Source organism: Onychomys torridus, chromosome 3, assembly GCF_903995425.1.
Source record: "Onychomys torridus chromosome 3, mOncTor1.1, whole genome shotgun sequence".
Lineage (NCBI taxonomy): Eukaryota > Metazoa > Chordata > Mammalia > Rodentia > Cricetidae > Onychomys > Onychomys torridus.
In genome coordinates, this window is record NC_050445.1 from 146189292 (window position 1) to 146210366 (window position 21075).

A 21075-nucleotide genomic window follows, 5' to 3' on the forward strand; every position below is an offset into this window, starting at 1 on the left:
GGAAGAACCTGGCCTAATAACACATTCCAGGACTTTTTGACCACTGAGCAGGTGAGTTTCAGCCGGACTGGCCCGATAATGGAAGAGCTGCGGGCACCCGCCTAGACAGGTGGAATCAGACACCAAAGGCGAATTCCTTGGTTTCACAATTTTATCTGGCGTCTTGCTGTTATCAACCTGCTTTTGCCAACCGTTTGGAGAGGTGGTTAGAAAGATCTCTCAGCCCAGGGCTATACTAACCTGGTTATGCGACCACAGTTCCACCAAGTGGCCTTGCTGAACCATCTTTGGGTCCCCAGGGGACTTTTCCTTGGTCTTTACTTTCTTCGCCTTGACTGGGGGGCCCTTTTATGGATAAAAGGGCGGCCATCTCTTTTCATTTAAGCCTGGCTCCTCCCTGCGCACCGGAGGAAGGAGTGATGGAGAGACAGGTGACGCCAAGGGGAAATAAAGACCAATTTCTCCCGCAGAAAGTAACAAAGGAGCTTCTGGCTAGGTCTTTGCCCTTGGGGCCCGGAGTGCACCTCGAGGAGGATGGGTGTGGCTCCCCCCAGGAGGTGACAGCCGGCAGCGCCCATCCACAGCTGGGTTCACGGTGTGTGTGGCCCTTTGCTTACCGGCGCTCCGGGACTGACGGAGCGCTCGCCGTGGGCTGCTACGCCTGGCAGACTCGGGTGCTCCCCCCCAACAACCCCGCCACCTATTTTATGAGTGACTGTGCTTCTGACGTCAGGGAGGCTTTCGGTTCATTCTCTGGCACGGTGACTTTATTTTCATAACAGCGAGAAGTGCCGCGGAACTGGATTAGGCGTGTCCTCTCCCCCCGCCCCCTGTCCCTCGGCTCACCCTCTCCCTCCCTCCCTCCGGCGACAGAAGCCTTTATAACTGCTCTGCGCGGCCAAGGCGGGATCGGTGTCCCGGGACGTGCCCAGCAGCCAGGGGTCGCACGCTCTCCCCTCCCACGCGCGCGCGAGCTGCGAGTTCTCGGTTCACCCGCAGAGCCGCGGCGTCCAGGTAAGAGGGGCGTACCGAGGGGCACGCGGGGCCCCAGCTTCCAGTCCCGAGAGTGGGGAGCCCGTGGGGTAGGAGAGCGTAGACAGCTTGTGGTGGACTACAGCAGGCTGGGAGAAACAGATGAAACCGAGAAAGGAATGCGTTTAGCCTCACTCACCTCGGAATACGAATACGTTCTCTGGGCTTCCCAGGCTAAGGCAGAGGGGAAGACCAATAAGCAAGCAGTCAGGAATTGTAGCACAGGTCTGTCTGTAATCCTGCACCTGGGAGGTAGAAGCGGAAGGATCAAGAGTTCAAGGCCAGCCTGGATTACATAGTGAGTTCCAAGTCAGCCTGGGCTACATTAGTCCCTGTCTAAAAATACAAAACAATATTTTTAAATATTGAAATAACCAGAGATCCTTCTTGAACTGCACTAGGCTGCTCCCAGGTGCTACGGAGCCCCTGGTGAAAGATGGGTAGTTACTGAGCTTTCAGCTCCCATCTCAGTTTCAAGGGTCTGTGAATGAATGGAGTGGGTAGGGGAAGAGGGTGTGAGCCGTTTCCTTCCCAAAGGAAGTAACTTTCCCCAAAGAGTAACTTCCAGATCTTCCTGGAAACACAGGCTCATGTGTGTGTCAGAACAAAAACAAGGGGACTCCTTGGTGCCCCTCCACTCCACTCTTTACTCTTTCTCGTGTCCCCACTTTCCAAGACTTTTCTCCCTTTTAACTTCTGCCTGGCGGGCAAGAGGGTGCAGAGCTCATCTTCCCAGAGAAGCATGGCGGCAGGCAGGAGCAGGAGGCTGGCTGATCTCACTGAATCTGAAGACAGGAAACCATGGTTGTTGTTTTTGTCTTTTTAAGATATTCAGGCTGGCCTCAAGTTTATAACCATCCTTCTGCCTCAGCTTCCAAGGGGCTGGGATTATAGGTATCAGTCACCAGGCCTGACCAAAACTGTCTCTTAAACATCTATAGTGAAGGCTCCTAAATGGCAAAGCCTGCCTGGATCCAGGAATTGGAAGGACCAACATTCCAGCCTAGCTTTCTTCTCAGAGGCTTTTGTTGAAGCCTGGTGAAGGATCCTTTGGAATCAGCCACTGCTCTGAGCTCCTTTCTGAAGGAGAATTCTTTAGCCACTTCAGACACAATGGCTGGGGGACTTGGAGGGGAGGGTGAGGCCAGCACTCCACCCTTAGGGGTTTGTGGGCTGGCCACCACTGGGAGAGAGAAGGAATGGAGGAAGGATTGGGAGGTGCTGCCCTAGGATCAAAGCAGGAATGGAGAGGCTGGCCTCCAGGCTCCAGTGCAATGGCCCTAGCCACCTCCGAGATTTCCCAAGAAGAGGTCTCTACCTAGCCCCAGGCAGTCCAGTGTTTCCTGGGGTCTGCAGAAACATGTCATTTATCAAGCAACCACCTGCTCCCTGAGGTCCTTATGCCGAGGTGTCTTTGGGGATGCCCCAAGCATGTTTGCTGTGCATAGACGCTTGCTTTCCTGTGGCTGCATGGTCTCCTTCCCAGGGTGGTTGAAAACTGGCATTTCCAATTTCATTCCATTCTTGAGAGGTAATTGAGGATAACAGAGTGTGGAGAGGAATGTTGACTGTGGACTTTGTTCTTTCTGGAGATCCACAGAGGGAGCGGTGTGATCAAACCGAACAGGGTTTTCACTGGAGGGGCTCTGACCTCCAGGGCCAGGCTAACTTTTTTCTCGTTTGTTTGAGCCTCCTCCCTCTGTCTCTCTGTAGGTGTGAGCGTGCCACACTGCACATGGGGTGGTCAAAGGACAACGGGAGGGAGTTGGTTTACTCTTCCACGCTGTGTCTTGTGTGCGGAGCTTGCCTTTACCATTGAGCCGTCTTCTCAGCTCTGGTTGCTGTTTTAGGAAAGGGATTCTAATGGACTTGACTGGAATTCACTGCGTAGACCAGGTTGCCCCCAATCAGATTTACTTCTATATTCTCAGTGCTGGGATTGCAGGCCTGAGCTACCCCTCAAAAGCTCAGTGTTTCATTGTGGCCCAAGCTGGCCTGGACTTTACCATATAGAGCAGGCTGGCCTTGAACTCTCTGCTTCCCACGTGCTGAGACCAAGTCGTGCGTCGCCATGCCCACTTTATCCTTGCTTTCATGGCCTTCCTTCTTTCTTTCCTCCTTGCTTTGAGACCAACTCTTGATCAGTTGCCCTGGAGCACTTCTGACTTCCCACTCCAGAGCGCAAATGCTTCTCCACTTTGACTGTTTGAAGTGGCTGGGAGTACAGGTGTGACCCACTGCTCTGTGTCTGCCTGTTTATTTTAGATTTTCAGATTCATTGGGTTCTAAATGACACTCAGTTTTTGATAGAAATTCATGGCCATTTGGATAAATTCCTTTAGATAAGGCAGGGGTAGCAAACTATGGTCCAAAATAACCTGCAGATTTGTTTTTTTTCCTTCTTAATAAAGTCTGTTTTTCTTCCTTTCTTTCTTTCTTTCTTTCTTTCTCTCTCTCTCTCTCTCTCTCTCTTTCTCTTTCTTTCTTTCTTTCTTTCTTTCTTTCTTTCTTTCTTTCTTTCTTTCTTTCTTTCTTTCTTTCTTTCTTTCTTGAGACAGGGTTTCTCTGTGTAACATTCCTGGATGTCCTGGAACTTGCTTTGTAGACCAGGCTGGCTTTGAACTCACTGAGATCCTCTTACCTCTGCCTCCCAAGTGCTGGGGATTAAAGAGTTTCATGGGGACATATTAATGCTCATTTGTTTTTGTATTATTTTGGGCTACTTTTATGTTACAAAGTCATGTCTTCTAAAGCCCAAACTACTTACTGCCATTATAGAACGTGCTTGACTTTCAGTGGGTCTGAATTATTTGGTTAACAATGGAGATATGAATGGTATGAAGATAGGCAGTGTTTCCATTAAAGTATCCAGAGAACATTTTTGAGATTTTGTTGGTTATTTATTTTATGTATGACGTCTGCCAAGCACCAGTTTTTAAAAGTCTATGGGGGCTGAGGAGATGGCTCAGTGGAAGAGAGTGCTTGATGTGGAAGCCCGAAGACCCGAGTTAGAATCTTAAGCACCATGTAAAACCTGGGGTACAGCAGTGTATGGCCATGCATGTCTGTAACCCCAGGGTGGGGGAGAGATAGGCAGATCCTGGGAGTTTCCTAGCCAGCCAGTCCACCAGAACATTGAGCTGAACAGGTACAGTGAGAGATGGTCTCAAGAGAACGAGATAGAGAGCGAGGGAGGGAGACATCCAGTGTCTCCTCTGGCCTCTGCATGTAAGCACATGCTCACACACACATGGGGTACATACACTATACCAAGAAAGAAGGCTATAACTTGGTTATTTCTTTTGGTTTTCTGTAGCTTTTGTTTTAAACATTTTTACGTTATGGAATTTTTCTTTTTTACCATGATGCATTGCAGGTTTGTTTGTTTTTTTCAGACTGGGTTTTCTATGTATGTCTGACTGGCCTGGAGCTCATTATGTAAACCAGGCTGCTCCCAAACACACAAAAACCCACCTTCCTTCAAAAGTGCTGGGATCCCAGGGGTATGCCGTCACACACAGTGGTTTCTGGTGTTTTATGGCATATTCTCATTAATCTGAAGTCTACTTGCTTTGGGCATTGTATGAAAGTGAAAAATGGGCCTGAAACTTGTTGCCAAATTTGTCTCCATTTGCTACATGATGATGTATTTTCCTTCCGTCACTACCTAGAAACTCAGCTCAGTTATGTTAGTAAGGCATTATTCACAGGATGCTGCCATGATGTGTCATGTTTATGTGATGGGAACTGGGATAGCCATCCAGTCCCCGGTTCCGCAGAGAGGTACTTCCCATCTATATTAATCCTTTTTCAAGTGCAGAAACATTTTTGTGGAACTCCTCCCTTAGAAGAACTCAGCCTGGATAAAAGTAGGAGGGTCAGAAAACATCTGCACAGATTCATCTTAAAATTTCTTACTTCTGTACCTGGGTGTGTTGGCTCAAGAATGAGAGCCTATTACCTGGGCGATGGTGGCTGGAGGGTTGGGAGTTTGAGGCCAGCCCCAGCTTATAAGAATGAGACCCTGTCTCAAGTACATACTTCATCACAATTACTCAAACTGAAGTACTCAGCAGTTAATCTTAGTCCAAAATACTTGCTCAGGTCCACTGTGCAGAACATGAATAGAGAGATGCCAACAGCTCTGTGTCCTTATGGAACCTGTTATCCAACAGGCTGGTGAGCACCGCTGTCAATGCACAGTTACTACTAGGCACATAGGAAATGAGTACTTTATTGTCAAGTCTAGGAAGAGACCTAGACATTTAGAGTGAGGTGGATTAATAATAATGTGGTAAAAATTCCCAGTAGAGGTTAACCTCTTTGGGACCACACTTTGAAGAAATACAACTGGATTGTGAGCAGGAGGGAAAGGGACTTTCTGACTAGAATACTTTCATGTACTTGAGGCACAAAGCATGATTTTGTATGAGAAAGCCCGGAACAACCCCGAATTCCGATTCACATAGAAAACACTTCTGGAATGTCGGGCGTGGTAGTGTACACCAGGAATCCTGGCACTCAAGAGATGGAGGCAGGAGGATTGTGAGTTTGAGGTCAGTTTAGGTTACCTACATGACCAGACCCTGTATTAAAAAAGCAAAGAAAGGCTTGGTGGTGCATGCCTTTAATCTTAGCATTCAAGAAGCAGAGGCAGGACAGTCAGGGCTACACATGACAGAAACCCTGTCTTGAAAAGTCAAAAAGATGAAAGAGAGGAGAGAGAGAGAGAGAGAGAGAGAGAGAGAGAGAGAGAGAGAGAGAGAAGCTGGAGAGACAGCTCAGTTGTTAAGACACTTGTTCTTCGGAAGACCTGAGCTCAGTTCCCAGAATCCTCACTGGGATTCTGTCACAGCCCATTGTGACTCTAGTTCCAGGGGATCTGACAGGTACCCTCTTTTGCCTCTGTGAACACCTGTACACACATCTCTCTCTCCTCTCTCTCTCCTCTTCTCTTCTCTCTCTCTCTCTCTCTCTCTCTCTCTCTCTCTCTCTCACACACACACACACACACACACACACACACACACACACATTTTAAAACTTTTGTTTAAAAAAATAGAAGTAGACACTTTTGGGTAATGTTCATATATCAAGAACCCATAAAAGACACGAGAAGAACTACATGGCCTTGGACAAATATTTGATTTCTTCCTGGGTCAGTTTTCTCAGCTGTCAGAGGGAGTAATGAAATATTAGATATGGTAGCTCACATCTGTAATCTTGCCGCTTGAAGGTATAGTCAGAAGGATCAAGATGTTTAAGGCCGTCCTCATCTACGTAGTGTGTTCAAGGCCAGCCTGGGCTACATGAAACCCTGAATAAATCGAACAAGGGTTCAATGTGGGGCCATGGGGATTAAATGGAACAGTAGATGGCATAATAAAGTTTTACTAGAATTTGTGCTCCCATTGTCCTAGCCAGCTTCACATGCATGTCCTACATTTCCAACCAAACTAGGCTTAGTGTTTCTGCTCCTAGCCTGCAACAATGGCAGCACCAACTTGCTCAAGATGGTTTAGGAGCTGAGGATCCCTCTGCCCGCTCCTCCTACCTTCACCGTAAGCTCACATCCTCTGGTCGCCGCCTCTCATGCCTCTTCTCCCAGGTCCTACTATACCTCCCCTGTCTTTATCCTGATTAGGTAGGTGAGATCACGGTTTTCCATGTGCGTGCTCTCTGTGATTCCCAACTGCTTAGGTGGACGGTCGGTCAGTCATCTGACAGAGCCACTCTGTTGGTTCTCCAAGGGCAGCAGCCATGCCTTGGTTTTGTGGGATTTGTCCACTTAGTGTTTGTTGATGAGGGAGATTGACTACCCACTGGGTTGCTTGTTCTGGAGACCTGTGGGCAGTCAGAGCTTGACTATATGGTGGTGTGGGGCAGTGGTTCTCAACCTGTGGGGAGACCCCTTCTGCAGGGTCCGAGTATCCGATGTCATGCTTATCAGACGTTTACATTATGATTCATAACGGTAGAAATTGCAGTTGTGAAATAGCAATGAAATAATTTTATGGGTGGGGGTCACCACAACTTGTACTAAAGGGTCGCAGTGTGAGAAAAGCTGAAAAGCAAGGGTGGAGTCTGTGGGGAGAAGCTGGGGGAGGGGGAGGCTCTGGAGACCGTGCTGGAGTCTGAGAGAGGAAGTGAACCACAGGTGGAATTGTTTGCTGGGAAACCACTCTACTCAGCCTCAGCCCTCTGGGAAGAAGTTCATGTATTTTAAAATAGACTTATTTTATTATTTTCAATTATGTGTTTGTGTGGTTATGGGCATTTTCAGACACTTATATCATACTTTCTTCTTCTTTTTTTTTTTTTTTTCTTGTTTAGATAGGGTCTCACTATGTAGCCCAGGCTCGCCTTGAACTCAGAGATCTGACTGCCTCTCTGCTTCCCGCTGGTCTTCAAAGCAATCACCATCATGTCTGGCCTCATACTTTGTGCTTATTCATTTCTCTTCTGCACTGCTCTCCACACATATAATTTAATTAAAAATTATTTATTTTACACAGGATCTTACTAAGTTTCCCAGGCTGACCTTGAGTTTGCTATGTAGTCTAGACAGACCTCAAACTTGTGGTCCTCTTGCAAGTAGCTGCGACTGTAGGTATGGGCCTCCAAGTCTAGCTGAATATAGAATTATAAAATCTTTCCTTTGTGATACTGGATATATAAGTTTATCACTTAAAAAATTATGCTCATGTGTGAGGTGCATGCACCCTGGGATGAGGACATCCCTGGGTGTCGGTCCCACTTTCTACTTCCTTTGAGGCAGAATCTCTTGTTGTTCACCATTACATACGTCAGACTAGCTGGCCCAAGAGTGACCAGAGATTCTCCTGTCTCCCATCTCCCAATAGGTTACTCTAGGTTTATTTTTACTCTTTGCTTTTTGAGGGGCCTGCCACCTTGCTCCCAAATAAATACATGGAGACTTATTCTTACTTATAAATGCCCCGCCTTAGCTTGGCTTGTTTCTAGCCAGCTTTTCTTAACTTAAATTGTCCCATCTACCTTTTGCCTCTGGGATTTTATCTTTCTCTATTCTTTATACCTCTCTTTCCTTCTTACTCCACTGCTGGCTGTGTGTTTGGGTGACCAGCCCCTGGCGTCTTCCTCTCCTTCTCCTTTTCTCACTTCTCCTCTCTTTCTTCTCTCATTTATTCTCTCTGCTTGCCAGTTCTTCCTATTACTCTCTCCTGCCTAGCTATTGGCTGTTTAGCTCTTTATTAGACCAGTCAGTTGTTATAGACAGGGAAAGTAACACAGCTTTACAGAGTTAAACAAATGCAACATAAAAGAATGCAGCACATCTTTGCATCATTAAACCAATGTTCTATAACATAAACGAATGTAACACATCTTCAGCTAATATTCCACAACAGGCTGCTCTGTTGGGCTTTTAACTGGGTTCTGGGGACTCAAACTCAGGTGTTTAGGCTTATGTGGCAAGCACCTTATCCACTGGATCATAGCTTCATCCTTAACTTTATCTCCCAAGAATTAACCTATAATTAGATTATTAGAATAGTAGATGAGCTAATATGTAAAACATGTAGATAGGAGACTGTGTGATAAGCATAAACACTCAGCAGAGAGCTGATCCAGTGTGTGGCAATAACTATCATTTAATTCCTCATGATACTGTGACTGAATTTAGCAATTTGAGAATAGAGAGAAAATGAAAATGCTACAGAGTCACAAGTCTGCAGGGCTGAGATCTTGATATCACCCCCAGTGCAGTCCTCAAAGGAAGGCGCTGTGGTCACTTTTGATGACAGAATGAGGTGACTCTCATAAGAAGGAAGACAGAATCAGCTTTGAGCTGTCTTAGTTCCTCAACATGTTCATTTGGAAGATCCGCTAGGAAGGGCCATGTAGAGGCAGCATCCAGGTCTGAGCCTGTGGAAGCCCCTACCACTGGAGTCCTGAGGAGGAGTCTGGAGGTGGAGGACAGAAGTCAGGGCTGATTCAATGCTGGCGTCCGTCCTTACGCACAAGCCAGTGCCACATGCCAAAGCCATGCCAAGGGTCAGCACTATTCATAGGGCTTTGTCTTTGTCCCCTAGGCTCCTAGGCTATCGTGGCCTTTCCTCACTCACCCCAGGCCCAGTTTTGGATTGGTTAGAAGTTTTCAACCCTTATTTTATGATAGGAGATGGGGTGAGAAGGGAGGTGCGGTTGGGAGAAAGACGTGGAAGCTGTCTGCATGGAGCGCCCAGTGGGAGAGCAGTGGTTGACTAAGGCTCAGTTCCCTTGGTTCAGCAGCTCTTCCCTGGCTTCATAGGAGAGCAAACAGAGGTTCGGGGGGCTTAGTGACTTGGTCCAGACTCAGTGCACCTGCAACTCAATTATACTAGGTACCTTCCTGATTGCTGTGACCAAGGAAAGACCCGTCAAGAAGGGGAAGGGTTTTGAGGGGCTACAGCCCATCATGGTGGGAAGGTGTGGTGACAGGAGTTTATGAACGGCCAGTCACACTGCTCCCACTGTCAGGAAGCAGAGAGTGGACAGGAAGTCGGGGTAGGCTCACTCTCAATGGCCCACTTCTACAGGAAGGCCCCCCCCCCCAAAGGCTGGCCCACAGCTGGGTACCAATATGAAAACCCACGAGCCAATGGGGGACATTTCATATTCAAACCATTCCAACTATGAAGGGGAAACAGGGCTTGGGATTGAGCTTAGAAAGACCCTCCCTTCTGGTCTCCCTCTTCCCCTCTCTCCCTTCCCGGTCCCCACCCTCATCCTGCAACTGTAATTTCCTACCTTACTTTCTTGTCCCAACTCATTCCAAAAGGATTTAAGGCTGCACCAAGTTATTTCCCATCCTGCAGCCTGTGTGTCTCAGGTCTGTAATCCATGCACTCAGGAGGCTGAGGCAGGAGGATTGCCAGGAGTCCAGGCTAGCCTCAGCTAAAGTAAGACCCTGTCTCAAAAACAAATATGCTGGGCTAGGGAGATGGCTCAGTAGATAAAGGTGCTTGTTGCTAAGTCTGACAGCGTGAGTTTGAGTCCTGGGACCTGCACGGTGGACAGAGAGAACTGACTCCTGCAAGTTGTTTTCTGACCTCCATACATGGGCTGTGGCACACATATGGCCACCCTGCTCTAAATATGTGAGTAAATAAATAAGTGTGAAAAAGAAAAGAAAAGAAGAGAAAAAAAAAACTCTACAACAAAGCTGAGAACTTGTATTCGACACCTTCCTGGTTCTTCTCTCCTCAGGACCATATTCTGGTGCCACAGCAGCTTTTTAGTGCATCCTTGCTTCTTAAGTGAGTTTTGTGTCCCTCTGACTAAATTCAAAGTGCTTAGGACACTTTTTTAGACTTGGTGACTAATGCCAGCCAGCTGGGCAAAGGGTGGAGGAGGGTTAATAGGTGAATTATATTGGTGATTCCCCCAAATTAGTCACTCCCACACAAAATACTCACTAAGGCTTTTTGCTGTTGTTGCTGCTTGGGGTGGTGCAGGCCTGTAACCCCAGCACTTGGGAGGGAGAGGAAGGACCAAGTTTGGTGCTAATCTGGGCTGCAGGAGACCCTGTCTCAAAAAACCAAATAAGTGCTCATCCACACCCTATTATGAAAGGCGAAGAACTCACAAGTCCCCACACCTCCCTGAGGATGTGTGTGTAGTTACTGGTTGGTAGGGCTGGAGGGTCAGGGATAGGCATTTTCTTCAATAACTACGTCTTCTATATGCAGCCCTAATGAAATGCATTGGGTCATTAAAAACAAACAAGCAAACCATAAAGGTTTTCTAAAAGGTTATTTCTGGCATCAGGGGTAGAGCACATACCTACTTATGTATGAGGCCCTGGGTTCAACACACACACATACACACACACACAGACACACACACACACACACACACAGACACACACACACACACAACTGACTAGATGGGTGCTTGATATTTAAAACACATACCACCAACTGCCCTTAGTGAGCTCTGGTCTTTGGAGTTGGGAGATGCCAAGCGGGATACACTCCTGCCCAGCTCCAGTGACGCTAGGGACCAAAGCCCACATCCCTTTGTTCATTGCTGCAACTGTCATGTAGGCCAGAGGTCACTGGTCTCTGTCAAGGTTTGTAGTCATCAGGTTCAGAGTCCTTCCTAAACATCAAGTAATTATGATTAGCAGCTGCTTGTCTGCAGACAGCAGAACCTTGACGGGTGAGGTGGCCGTTGAAAGGAGGGTCGGAGAACATGGAGAAACAGAAGAACCGTTCCCAACAGGGACCTTTGTGATGCATCTGAGAGGGCATGGAGGGATGAGATGACACGCCAGACCTGTGTCCCTTGTCTTGCTTGCCCTTCTACCCGAGATGAGACTGTGTGTGTGTGTGTGTGTTACTGAGGATTGGGCCTAGGCCATTTCGCATGCTAAGCAAGTGTTCTACTACTGAGCAATGTTCCCAGTCCAGAGTTTTTGTGATTGGCACACAGTGGGACTCAGGAAATCTGTTGATGTTATTTTTCATTACTATAGTGAGATAGCTGAGGCTGCATAACCTCATATAGAGAAGAAAGCTTATTCTTATGGCCCAAGAGTGAGGGGTTAGCATTTGGGAATGGCCTTCTTGCTGGCAAAGTCTCATGGTACCACAAGGCATCCCATGCCAGGGCACTACATGACACAAGGCATCTCACAGCATGGAGCAGGAAGCCTGTGAGAACACATGTATCTTTTCTGGTCCACCTCCCTCTTATACAACAACTAGGTTCCAGTCATGGGCACCCTATGCTAACGACCTTATCTAATCCCCTAAACCCTCAAAGGTGCCATTTAAATGCCATAGTCTGATCAAGTGACCTTCTTGTTGTTTTGAGCCATCCGAAGTCTCGTGTAATTCAGGATGGCTTCCAACTCAATATGCAGCAGAGGCTGGCCTTGAACTCCTGCTCTCCCTACCTCTCCCTTCTAAATGCTGGGATTATAGGCATGTACTGTCATGTCCGGTAATTTCCACTCTCTTATTATCTCATAGTGGGGACTGAGCTTTAGCTGGGCTGTGCAGTGGGAGGGGACAAGTCTACAGAGACCACAGTAGTGAACATTGTTGAATGATTCATTGTAAAATGTAAAGAGAACTTTAGCGAGCCAGATTTCATTAAAAGCTCAGGAGCCAGAATCAAACATTTATTGTAGCACACTGTACACAAAGTTCTGGTGTATGGGGATGGAGAGACGATTCAGCAGCAAACTGCTGCTGTTCTTCTGGAGGACTGGAGTTCAGTTCCCAGCACTCATGGTACTCAATCACTTGTAACTCCAGCTCCAGGGGCTCTGGCACCCTCTCCTGGCCTTTGAGAGTACCTGCACTCACATGCACATACCCACACATAGACACATATGCATGCACATAATTAAAAATAATAAACTCTTGGGGTTGGGGATTTAGCTCAGTGGTAGAGGCCCTGGGTTTGGTCCTCAGCTCTGGAAAAAAAATAATAAACTCTTAAAAATTTCAATATATATAGTATGCATTTACGTAAGTGAATTCATGTGTATATATGTTACTCATCTACATATTTTTTGTTTGTTACTATATGAAGAAAATAATTTTAGTAAAATGGCTTGACTCACCTTTTTAATTAATTTATTCATTTAATTAATAACTTTTAAATTTATTTATTCATGGCAGGGTCTCTCACTCTTTAGCCGAAGCTAATTTAAAACTTGTAGCACAGTCTGGCCTCTAACTCACACTAATCCTCCTGCCTTAGCTGCCTAAGTATTTTGATTTTAGGTTGTGTGTGCATCATTAGAGAAGGCGGGTATTTGAATTCTGCCCATGCTGACGAGGCTGCTCTTTGGTTAGTGAGAAATGACTCGCTCTGCCTCTTGAATTGATCATAAAGACATGGGATGTGAGAAGGTCCTTATTTCTCGGATGGGCACACTATCCCACAGCAGTAGGCACTCTGCTAACATGGCCAGAAAGTATCATCTGCAGGCATTGCTATGTGGTGAGGAAACTCGGACCCAGTTTTTTCTGTTTCCTGGAAAGAGGCCCTGATTCAGCTGATGCTGTGTACTGTACTGGTTCCATTCAATGTTTCCCAAGCCCAGCCTCCCTCTCATTTCTGACTTCTCCCTCCCTGTTCTGTATCCTGGACTAGAGGAGGCTTATGCTTCTCCAAAGAGAAGTTGGCCTCCCTGACTCCACTCTTCCTAGCCAGATCATAGCTGGTTGTAGAATCCACCCCCAGACTCTTGAGTGGACTCATTTTTTTTTTTTTTTTTTTTTTTGAGCTGAGGACTGAACCCAGGGCCTTGTGCTTGCTAGGCAAGTGCTCTACCACTGAGCTAAATCCCCAACCTTGAGTGGACTCTTGACTTGCTGAAGACTGAGCAAACCCACAGTGAAAAAGAAAGAGAAAGCTAAGGAGAGAAAGAAAGCAGGCATGCCGGTGCAGGCCTGTAATCCTAGCACTCAGGAGGAGCCAGCAGAGGAGCAGGTGGTCAAGGCCATGCTTAGCTACAATGCTAGTTTGAGGCCAGCCTAGTCTACATGAGACCCTGCCTCGAGAAAATAAAACAAAACAGAAAGTAAGAAAGAAAAACTAATGAGAAAAGGGTAGTGTAGAAGAAGTCTTAGTGTAGAAGATAGGATTTTTAGTTTATTAAGACATTTAGGATCATAGATAGCCATATCTAGCCTTGTTGAATTTCAGTGTCTTTCTGACACAGGCTTCAATGTGTGAAAAATCCCTATCTCTTTCATGGTTGTCTTCCTGTTGTGTGGAGTATTTAGAAGTCATGGGTTTGGGCAATGAGAGTGCAAGACCAAAAAAAAAAAGGCTTTTTTTCCTGAGGAGTTAAGGACAGACAGGAAGTCAGCTGTGGTCCATGCAGGCAGTCTCCCATTGTAATGGGTGAGCAGGTTCCCTGTTTGTGGGTCATCCCTCCGTTGGGAGCTTCTAGTCTTTCCAGTATGTGGGAAGTTGAGTGATGAAGACAGAGAATTGGAGGCCAGCCTGGGCTTTATAGAAAAATCTTTCTCAAAAGACAGACAATAAGCCAATAACCCTCCAAACTGGTCATGGAAGCTCACATCTGTAATCTCAACATTTAAGAGACTGATGCAGGAGGATCATCGTAAGTTCAAGGCCAGCATGGGCACCTATCAAGTGCCAGGCTAATCAAGGATACACAGAGAGGAGGTATCTCATATAGCAAGAGTAATAAAAACAAAACAAAACAAAAAACAAGCCCAAATTAAAAAACAAACAACAACAAAACCAAATCAAAAGAGATAAAAGAGATTAGTAGTTAAATGGGAAATATGAAATTCATTCCCTCTCTTCATTGGTCCTTAGAATTTGTCACAGGAGACACAGAAAAATTAGCTTTTACAGGGGTGGGTGTGTGGATGGGTGAGTGGGGGATGGGACCAGTGAGTTTAATCAGGGTTACTTACAGAGCATGAGCACTTACCACAAAAGAAAAAAATCTTACCCTCCCCAGCAATGTTAGCTACCTGTAGACTCCCAGGGAGGAATGAGGCCTGAGCCCCTCCCCTGGGTTAGTTTTAATGTAGGAAGTTTTTCAAGGGAGACTGAGTAAATAGTCTCATGTTCATCCTGTGTCTCAGAGGCTTGCCTGGTCATTAATAATGCTTCTCTTTCTTCTTCTTCTTCTTCTTCTTCTTCTTCTTCTTCTTCTTCTTCTTCTTCTTCTTCTTCTTCTTCTTCTTCTTCTTCTTCTCCTTCTCCTTCTCCTTCTCTTCTTCTTCTTCTTCTTCTTCTTCTCCTTCTTCTTCTCCTCCTCCTCCTCCTCCTCCTCCTCCTCTCTTCTTCTTCTTCTTCTTCTTCTTCTTCTTCTTCTTCTTCTTCTTCTTCCTCTTCCTTTTTTTTTTTTTTTTTTTTAAATTGCAGGACCAGCAAGAATGACTGCTCCTAAAGGTTGCCGCTCAGACCTGGATTCTAGGTACTACAGACTTTGTGACCTGGCTGAAGGCTGGGGCATCGCCCTGGAAACACTGGCCGCAGTGGGGGCTGTGGCCACAGTGGCCTTCATGTTGACACTCTTGGTCCTCATCTGCAAAGTACAGGACTCCAACAGGCGAAAGATGCTCCCCACCCAGTTCCTCTTCCTTCTGGGAGTGCTAGGGGTCTTTGGCCTCACCTTCGCCTTCATCATCAAGCTGGACGGGGCCACAGGACCCACACGCTTCTTCCTGTTTGGTGTCCTCTTTGCCATCTGCTTCTCTTGCCTCCTGGTCCATGCTTTCAACTTGATCAAGCTGGTCAGAGGGTGGAAGCCCCTGTCTTGGCTTGTGCTCCTGAGCCTGGCGGTGGGTTTCAGCCTGGTCCAGGATGTTATTGCCATTGAATACCTGGTTCTCACCATGAATAGGACCGATGTCAATGTCTTTTCCGAGCTGCCTGCCCCTCGGCGCAATGAGGACTTCGTCATGCTGCTCATCTACGTGCTCTTCTTGATGGTGCTGACCTTTCTCACATCCTTCTTCATTTTCTGTGGATCCTTCTCTGGCTGGAAGAGGCACGGGGTCCACATATGCTTCACCTCATTCCTCTCCAATTGTCATCTGGGTGGCCTGGATCGTCCTGCTCCTGATTCCTGATATCGGCCCTGAGTGGGACGACACCATTCTCAGCACGGCCTTGGTTGCCAATGGCTGGGTTTTCCTTGCATTTTATGTCTTCCCTGAGTTTCTACGGCTCCCAAGGCAACGAAGTCCCACAGATTACCCAGTTGAAGATGCTTTCTGTCAACCTCAGCTCATGAAGCAGAGCTATGGTGTAGAGAACAGAGCCTACTCCCAAGAAGAAATCACCCAAGGTATAAAGATGAGGGCAGAAGCTGGGCATGGTAGTGCAGGCTCATGTGTACACACATATCCCTCTGATTTCAGCACTTTGGGTGTGGAGGCAGGAGGATTGTGAGTTTAACATCAGCCTGGGTCATGTAAAAAGACTCTCAGAACACTAGAACCCTTGTGGCCTGGGCATGAAGGTCATTACAGAGCTTGTTTAAGCATGAATGAAAAGTCAGCAACAGCCTCCAGCACCACGTAAGGTGGGTATGGTGGCATATACCTGTAAGCCCAGCACTTGGGGGTAGAAGCAGGAGGATCAGAAGTTCAAGATCATTTTTGGTGATGTGGATTTCAAGGCCATCCTGGGGTACATGAGGTGGTCTCAAGAACACAAAAAGCAGCCAGACAGTGGTGGCATATGCCTTTAATTCCAGTTCTTGGGAGGCAGAGACAGGCGGATCTCTATGTGTTCAAGGCCAGCCCAGTCTACATAGTGAGTTCTAGGACAGCCAGAGCTACATAGAGAAACCCTGTCTCAAAAACAAACAAACAAACAAAACCAAAAAACAAAAAAACCCACAAAACATTCCCAGCTATAAAACCTGTAATTTTCTAGAAATCACACCAGCTATTCCTTTCACAGCAAAAGGACATTTCCCAACTGCCCCAATGTCTCTTGGTTTTGTCTCAATAAGACTGTAATCCCAGCAAAGGCACCTGGAGCCAACCTATAATCCCAATTATGGAAAGGAGGAATAGACAGGAGGGGACCAAAACAAACAACAAGACACCCCAAAACCCAGAAGCAAAAACTGAGAAAAGACAGACAGAGGCAGAGGAAGAATCGTGGGTTCTAACTGTAAGAATCCTGGGGTATGGAGCTTATCCCTATAGTGAGCACTTGGGAGGCAGAGATGAGAGGATCAGAATTTCATTTTCAGTCTGGGGTACACGAGATCATGTCTCAGAAAACAAATAAACAGACAAACAAACAAGCACACAAACCTAAAACAGGGGCTGGAGGGATGGCTCACGGTAAGGAGCACTTGCTGCTTTTGCAGAGGACCGGGTTTGTTTCCCAGCACTCACACCGACATTCACAACCATTGGCAACTCCAACTCCCAGAATCTGGTACCCTCTTCTCGCCTCCATGAGTACCAGACACTCATGCAGCATACCTCCGTGCAGGCAAGACACTTAAACATATAAAATTAAAATAGACAGATCTTAAATCCAAACAACACCCCCCCCCCCCCCCCCGCAAACAAAAACCCCAAGCTATAAGGAGCTCACAGGCTATTTACAGATTCTGATCTTTAGTAAATACTTTCCTGTTGCTTTGACAAAACACTATGACCCGAAGCAAACCATTTCGGCATCTGATTCCAGAGGGAGAAGAGTCCATCACGTCAGGGAAGCTAAGAGCACATTTTTTTTAAAATTTTCCAGAGCTGAGGACCAAACCCAGGGCCTTGTACTTGCTAGGCAAGCGCTCTACCACTGAGCTAAATCCCCAACCCTGAGAGCACACATCTTTAAACACAAGCAGGAAGCAGAGAGTGAACTAACTGGATGTGGGTGGGGCGAGGCTTTAACCTCTCAAAGCCCCAGTGACGTACTTCCTCCAACTAGGCTGCACCCGCTAAGTATTCCACCAACTAGAGACCGAGTATTTGAACATCTGGGCCTACGAGAGCCATTCTCTTTCAGACTACCACACTCCACTCCCTAGTCCTGCTATCTACTCATGACCATATCATAATGCCAAGCGTACTCAGTCCAATGTCAGAAGTCCCCATAGTCTATTTACTATTTAAAAACCCAAAGTCTCTTCTAAGACCCAGGACAATCTCTTAGTGGCTCCCTGGAAAATCCGGCTGTAGTCAAGTAGGACCGGAAGCTAGCCTCTCGAGTCTTCGTCTAGTACGTTCTACACAATTCCACACAGGCTGAACCAGAATAAGAAGGTATAAAGGAGAGGAAAACCTCCAGCAGTATGTGGTTGAGGTTGGTCTCTGTGTATAAAAGACATCCCTGTTTTGAGGCTGGGTCTTGCTATGTAGACCTGGCTGTCCTAGAACTCCCTGTGAAGAGCAGACTGGCTTCTATAGGCTAACCCTCCCACTTCTGTCTTTGGAGTGCTAAGATTGAAGGCTCGCCTTTCATGTTTTGGGCCCCTGGCTGCTTCCTTTCTCAGACATCTTTCTGGTCACTGTCTGTTGCTGTGCACATTTCTCACTGGCTCCCCACATCCTGTTATGTCGGGGCTGCATAAGTAACGAGGTCTTCCACAACGGAAGCCTGTCTCAGCCCAGACAAATCATGCCATCCCTGGCCTCCAGCCTCTATGACTGGTAAGGTTGCAGCTGTTTGTCTGATGTGGTCTTCTGCCTCCTTCAGGGTCCAGCATTCCCCAGTCTGTCTGAGAAATGGCTCCACCATGTATGTATGTGTGCCTGTAGAACTGAGATACTCTTGTATGCCTCATTTGGTAGTGATTTGTGTTATTTGTTGTATGTCTTACAGGGCAGGGCACACCTGTCTTCATACTACCTTTGCTTGTTTATTTATTTTTAGTCTAAAAATTTTAATACTGCTATTTATTTATGTGTGTGTGTGTGTGTGTGTGTGTGTGTGTGTGTGTGTGTGTATGTGTATTGTCACACACATGTATGTGGAGGTCAGAGGACAAGTTCCTGGGTTTTTCTATCATGTGGGTCTTGAGATGGAACTCCAGTCGTTAGGCTGGGCAGGAAGTGCCTTTACCCACTGACACACCTTGACAGCTCCTATTTTGTTTTTTGAGACAAGGTCTCGTGGAGCTCAGATTGGGCTGGAACTCACTGTGTAGTTGAAGATGACCTTGAACTTCTGATCCTCCTGCATCCACCTCCCAGGTCCTGGGATTAGAGGTGTGCACCACCATGCCCAGGTCCTCACACTATCTTAAGTCAAGAAGTGTTTAGTAAGGGGATGGAGGCTGATGAATTTGTCAGGAAATGAATGAGTTGTTTTAAAGCCAGCTCAAGTTCAAACACCCCATGATTTCCCCAAATGTACAGAATACAGTCACTCAAACTCTTCCCAGTTTAGGAAATGAATAAGTCCCCGTGGCCCCAGGATATGGCAGGGCCTGGTTTGGAGCTGGAAGGCATAGTCTTTCCCTGCAAGAAATTTGAACTGCTGAGGCCCAAAGGGACCAACCATCACAGACACCATGACAAATGATACAGTGAGGAAACACAGGAGTGGGCCAGGTGCCTCAGTTTCTCCTCTCCCTCTGTTTCAGGTCTTGAGGAGACAGGGGACACGCTCTATGCACCTTATTCCACTCATTTTCAGCTGCAGGTAAGTGCCCTATATCATTCTTCACTCCCCCACTCCCAGGGACAGTTGTCCTTTGGGAATAGACATTGTCACCATTTTGGTGGCTCCCAAGTGGCCGTCGTGAAAGGATGGCATGTCTTCTTTCCTACGCTGTGCCTCTTGGGGTTGGGGTAGCACAGAGGCTCAGAGAGAACCTGTGGAGATCTTTCGAGAAGGGCACTGGAGCTTCACTGAGATGGCCATGGAAGGTTTAAACATATGATTGCTTCCTTAACAGAATCGGAGTCCTCAAAAGGATTTCTCTATCCCGAGGGCGCAGGCCCCGGCCAGTCCGTACAATGACTATGAAGGTCGGAAAGGGGACAGCTAACTCTCTGGAGAAGAATGGGACAACCAGAATCGGGCGGCAGGTCCAGCCAGGAGTCCTGCAGATGTGAACCGTATCCTAGGGGAACTGTACATGAGAGACTTGCTCCCGGCACACTGCTGTCCTTCTGTCTGGGGCCGCTCTCTGCACCTAACAGACTGCTTCTTCGCAGTGTTCCAGTTTTTCTTTGTCCCATTCTTAGGGTACTTCTTGGAGGTGGGAGTCTTGGGCAACTCAGGGCGGGACTCTTACCTCTCCCCTGAGTGTTAGGAAACATCTGCTCATCTGAGTCCCCACTGACTTGTTCATCTTCGGAAGCCAGTTCATCTAACCCAGGGTGGGTCCCGTGAAGATCACTTCGTGGAGAGCAGAACTGCATTTTGCACAAACCCAGAAAGGCGTGGGTCTCCACCCTGTCCATATCAGTCTGCACTGGATGCTGACCTGGCTCCACCCTCCTAGGTCTTCCTGCCTGGGTAGGAGAGGCTAAAGGTCACCGAGTGTCTACTGTCAGTACACTGCCCCACGATGGCCTCAGCAGTGTGGACACTGATTTACAAGGGTGTCCTTCTCATATCACCTCCAAACTTGCTGCCAACACCAGACCTCCTGTGCTTTCCAGGAGCTCTTCTGGACATTACTGGAGGAGGCGAAGCCTGTTTCTCCCTTCAGGAGAATTTCAGCTTTGTTCTTGCCATACATTCCTGACACACTCCTCCCCCCTCCCCTTTGCTCCCCAGCCTCTGTAATAGATCTGTCCTGCATTCACCTCAAACACTGTAAACGGGCAGGGTCTACTCTTGGGGTGGGATGCATTTGTTGTATGATAAGTTATTCACCTGGGTATGCAATAAAGATGTGATGGTAATTATTTTTTAAATTTAAGTTTATTTATGTCAATTTTCTTTTTTCTTTTTTTCTTTCTTTCTTTCTTTTTTTTTTTTTTTTTTTTTTTGGTTTTTCAGGACAGGGTTTCTCTGTTAAGTTTTGGTGCCTGTCCTGGATCTCACTCTGTAGACCAGGTGGGCCTTGAACTCACAGAGATCCACCTGGCTCTGGCTCCTGAGTGCTGGGATTAAAGGTGTGTGCCACCACCGCCAGGCATCGATTTTCTTAAAAATGTTTAATATTTTAAAGATTATATTTTATTTTAAAGATTTCTTCTGGGTGTGGGTATGCACATGCCATGGGGAGGTCAGGGGATGTCTTTGAAAATTCATGGGGCAGAAGATTAGGAATCTCTCTTATGGACAAACTAGGCTCCTCGTACTTAGCCATATCATGTACAAACAATATGTCAAGATTAGCTTAGTTAGGAACTTTCCCTTTAAGAGTCTTCACATGGGTCTGGGCATGGTGGCATGAGCCTTTAATCCCAGCACTCTGGGGGCAGAGGCAGGTAGATCTCTGTGAGTTCAAGGCCAGCCTGGTCTGCAGAATGAGTCTGGGTCAGAGTCTTGGCAGGGCAGCTCACACCTGTAATCCCAGCATGTGGAATGTTGAAGCAGGAGGATGGCCACGATTTTTGAAGCCAGCCGGAATTATAGAGTAAG

General features: G+C 47.0%; 1 protein-coding gene across 1 annotated transcript; it reads left to right on the top strand.

Moving 5' to 3' along the window:
* The first annotated feature begins 934 nt into the window (after positions 1–934).
* Positions 935–20326, top strand: Gprc5a (G protein-coupled receptor class C group 5 member A). The gene is given in 5 exon segments (XM_036182552.1): positions 935–1014; positions 14923–15587; positions 15589–15850; positions 19118–19176; positions 19433–20326. Coding segments are annotated over 4 exon segments (1068 nt in total). The 5' UTR covers positions 935–1014; positions 14923–14933; the 3' UTR covers positions 19526–20326.
* The last annotated feature ends 749 nt before the right edge of the window (positions 20327–21075 follow it).